The sequence below is a fragment of the Octopus sinensis genome, linkage group LG27, assembly GCF_006345805.1.
Source record: "Octopus sinensis linkage group LG27, ASM634580v1, whole genome shotgun sequence".
NCBI lineage: Eukaryota > Metazoa > Mollusca > Cephalopoda > Octopoda > Octopodidae > Octopus > Octopus sinensis.
In genome coordinates this window covers 7,106,433-7,108,932 of record NC_043023.1, presented here as the reverse complement: position 1 = coordinate 7,108,932, position 2,500 = coordinate 7,106,433, and the positions used below count along the sequence as shown (strand labels likewise).

The 2,500-nt window shown below is 36.9% G+C and overlaps 1 protein-coding gene across 4 annotated transcripts in view; it reads right to left on the bottom strand.

Moving 5' to 3' along the window:
* Positions 1–2,500, bottom strand: part of LOC118768162 (guanylate cyclase 32E-like) — a 64,336-nt gene that overhangs the window by 29,513 nt on the left and 32,323 nt on the right. For all 4 annotated transcript variants that reach the window (XM_036514102.1, XM_036514104.1, XM_036514105.1 and 1 more), the window contains one exon: positions 1–18. This exon is cut by the window's left edge and continues 131 nt beyond it. In XM_036514102.1, coding sequence (XP_036369995.1) covers positions 1–18 — 18 coding nt within the window. The remainder of the gene's footprint in view (positions 19–2,500) is intronic.

The following is a 2,500-nucleotide window of genomic DNA, read 5'->3' as shown; positions in this document are numbered from 1 at the left end:
AGAAAAGGCCACTTGCACCTGTGAAATGAATGAGATACAAATATTGAAATACAATGAAGATATTGGGATTTATATAAAGTAGTTACATTAGTGGCCCCTAAAATGTTTTCTCACATCATACACTTCATCCTGTTTGGCAGTGTTAGATGTCTCTCAAAATCAGATTTAGATCCAGTGGGGCCCTTAGGCCGGATCTTTTCGGTTTGAACAGCAGCTTTTAACATAATTTCTAGTTAACTAAACACTTTTAAACTTCGTATACTGGTAGAATGTGTTTGTAAAACATCTTTTTCTCTTGGCTTTATTGAGAAAATTCTATTGTTCGTAAGATATTTGTTGTTTTTTTTCTTCAATTTCTGTAATTTCAACCAATCACTGACGTCTATTGAGGTAAAAAACATGGATCTTTTCGGTTTGACCGGCAGTTTTTTAAAATAATTTCCACGTAACTAAACACTTTTAAACTTCGTATACTGGTAGAATGTGTTTGTAAAACATCTTTTTCTCTTGGCTTTATTGAGAAAATTCTATTGTTCGTAAGATATTTGTTGTTTTTTTTCTTCAATTTCTGTAATTTCAACCAATCACTGACGTCTATTGAGGTAAAAAACATGGATCTTTTCGGTTTGAATGGCAGTTTTTAACATAATTTCTAGGTAACTAACAAATTTTAAACTTCGTATACTGGTAGAATGTGTTTGTAAAACATCTTTTTCTCTTGGCTTTATTGAGAAAATTCTATAGTTTGTAAGATATTTGTTGTTTTTTTTCTTCAATTTCTGCAATTTCAACCAATCACTGACGTCTATTGAGGTAAAAAACATGGATCTTTTCGGTTTGACCAGCAGTTTTTAACATAATTTCTAGGAAACTAAAAATTTTAAACTTCGTATACTGGTAGAATGTGCTTATAAAACATTTTTTTCTCTTGGCTTTATTGAGAAAATTCTATAGATTGTAAGATATTTGTTGTTTTTTTTCTTCAATTACTGCAATTTCAATCAATCACTGACGTCTATTGAGGTAAAAAACATGGATCTTTTTGGTTTGACCGGTAGTTTTTTAAAATAATTTCTAGGTAACTAAAAAATTTTAAACTTCATATACTGGTAGAATGTGTTTATAAAACATCTTTTTCTCTTGGCTTTATTGAGAAAATTCTATAGTTTGTAAGATATTTGTTGGTTCTTTTTTCTTCTTCAATTTCTACAATTTCAACCAATCACTGACGTCCATTGAGGTAAACAATATTCTGTGCCGTATGAATATGTCCCTCGTTTAAGAAACAGATTGGGTTTATTTACATTTGTGAAGAAAAAAGATACCCTTCTCCCCACCCCTAACCCTAACACTAACTAACCCTAAAACATATTGAAATGCAATAGATCGAATCTAGGGTCATAATTATGGGTGACAATTTCATATCTCACCACTAGAAAAAACTGCCGTTCAAACCGAAAAGATCGCTTAGGCCAATAGGTTTGTGGAGTAAGGTAACGGTATATATAGCTCAGAAACCTGGACGTTTTCAAAGAAGCTTGAGAGGCGGTTGGATGGAACCTACACTCGCCTCCTTATGAGAGCTCAAAATATCTCGTGGAAGCGTCATCCAACCAAAGTACAAATATATGGGAAACTACCACCTGTGTCATCTCTTGTGAAAGGTAGAAGAGTCCAGTTTGCTGGACATTGTTGTAGAGCTGAAAAAGAGGTAATTTCTACTCTTCTCCTCTGGAAACCATCTACTCGCAATACCAGAGGGCACACACTCTCCTACCCTGATGTAATCTCCAGGGATACAGGCATCCAGCAACAGGACCTCCGTAATGCTATGATGGACCGTGAAGTCTGGCGTAACATAGTAAATTCCATTGTCTTGACCACGGTCAAACAATGAATGAAAATAAAAGTTAACGGTAAAGTTTTCTTCTCAAGTCATGCTGCCTCATAAGGGTCGGTTTCCCAATTTCCATGGCATATATGCAGTATTCCCCACCTGGATGGGATGCTAGTCCATTTGCAAGGTAACTCATTTTGCCAGCTGAGTGGACTGGAGCAATGTGAAATAAAGTGGTTTGCTTAAGGACACACTGCATTGTCTGCTCAAGGAATTGAAACCCCGATCTTATAATTGTTAGCACAACAACCTAACCACTAAGCTTTGTTGATGTTGCCTTGTTTATTTGTTTGTTTGTTTGTTTGGATAACATGGTCACAATCTAATGACCGAAACAAGTAAAAGATTAAAAGACCACCATACAACAGATGTGTTGTATGGTGGTGGTGGTGGTATGGTGGGGTAGAGGAGGTAGTGGTGGTGATGGTGGTGGTGGTGGTGGTAGAGGTGGTGGTGGTGATGACGACAGTGGTGGTAGTGGTTGAGGTGGTTGTGGTGAGTGTGATCGTGGTGGTGGTCGTCGTTGTGGTGATGACGACAGTGATGGTAGTGGTTGAGGAGGTGATGTGTAGTTGTGGCAGTGGTGGTGGTGGCAGAGGTGGG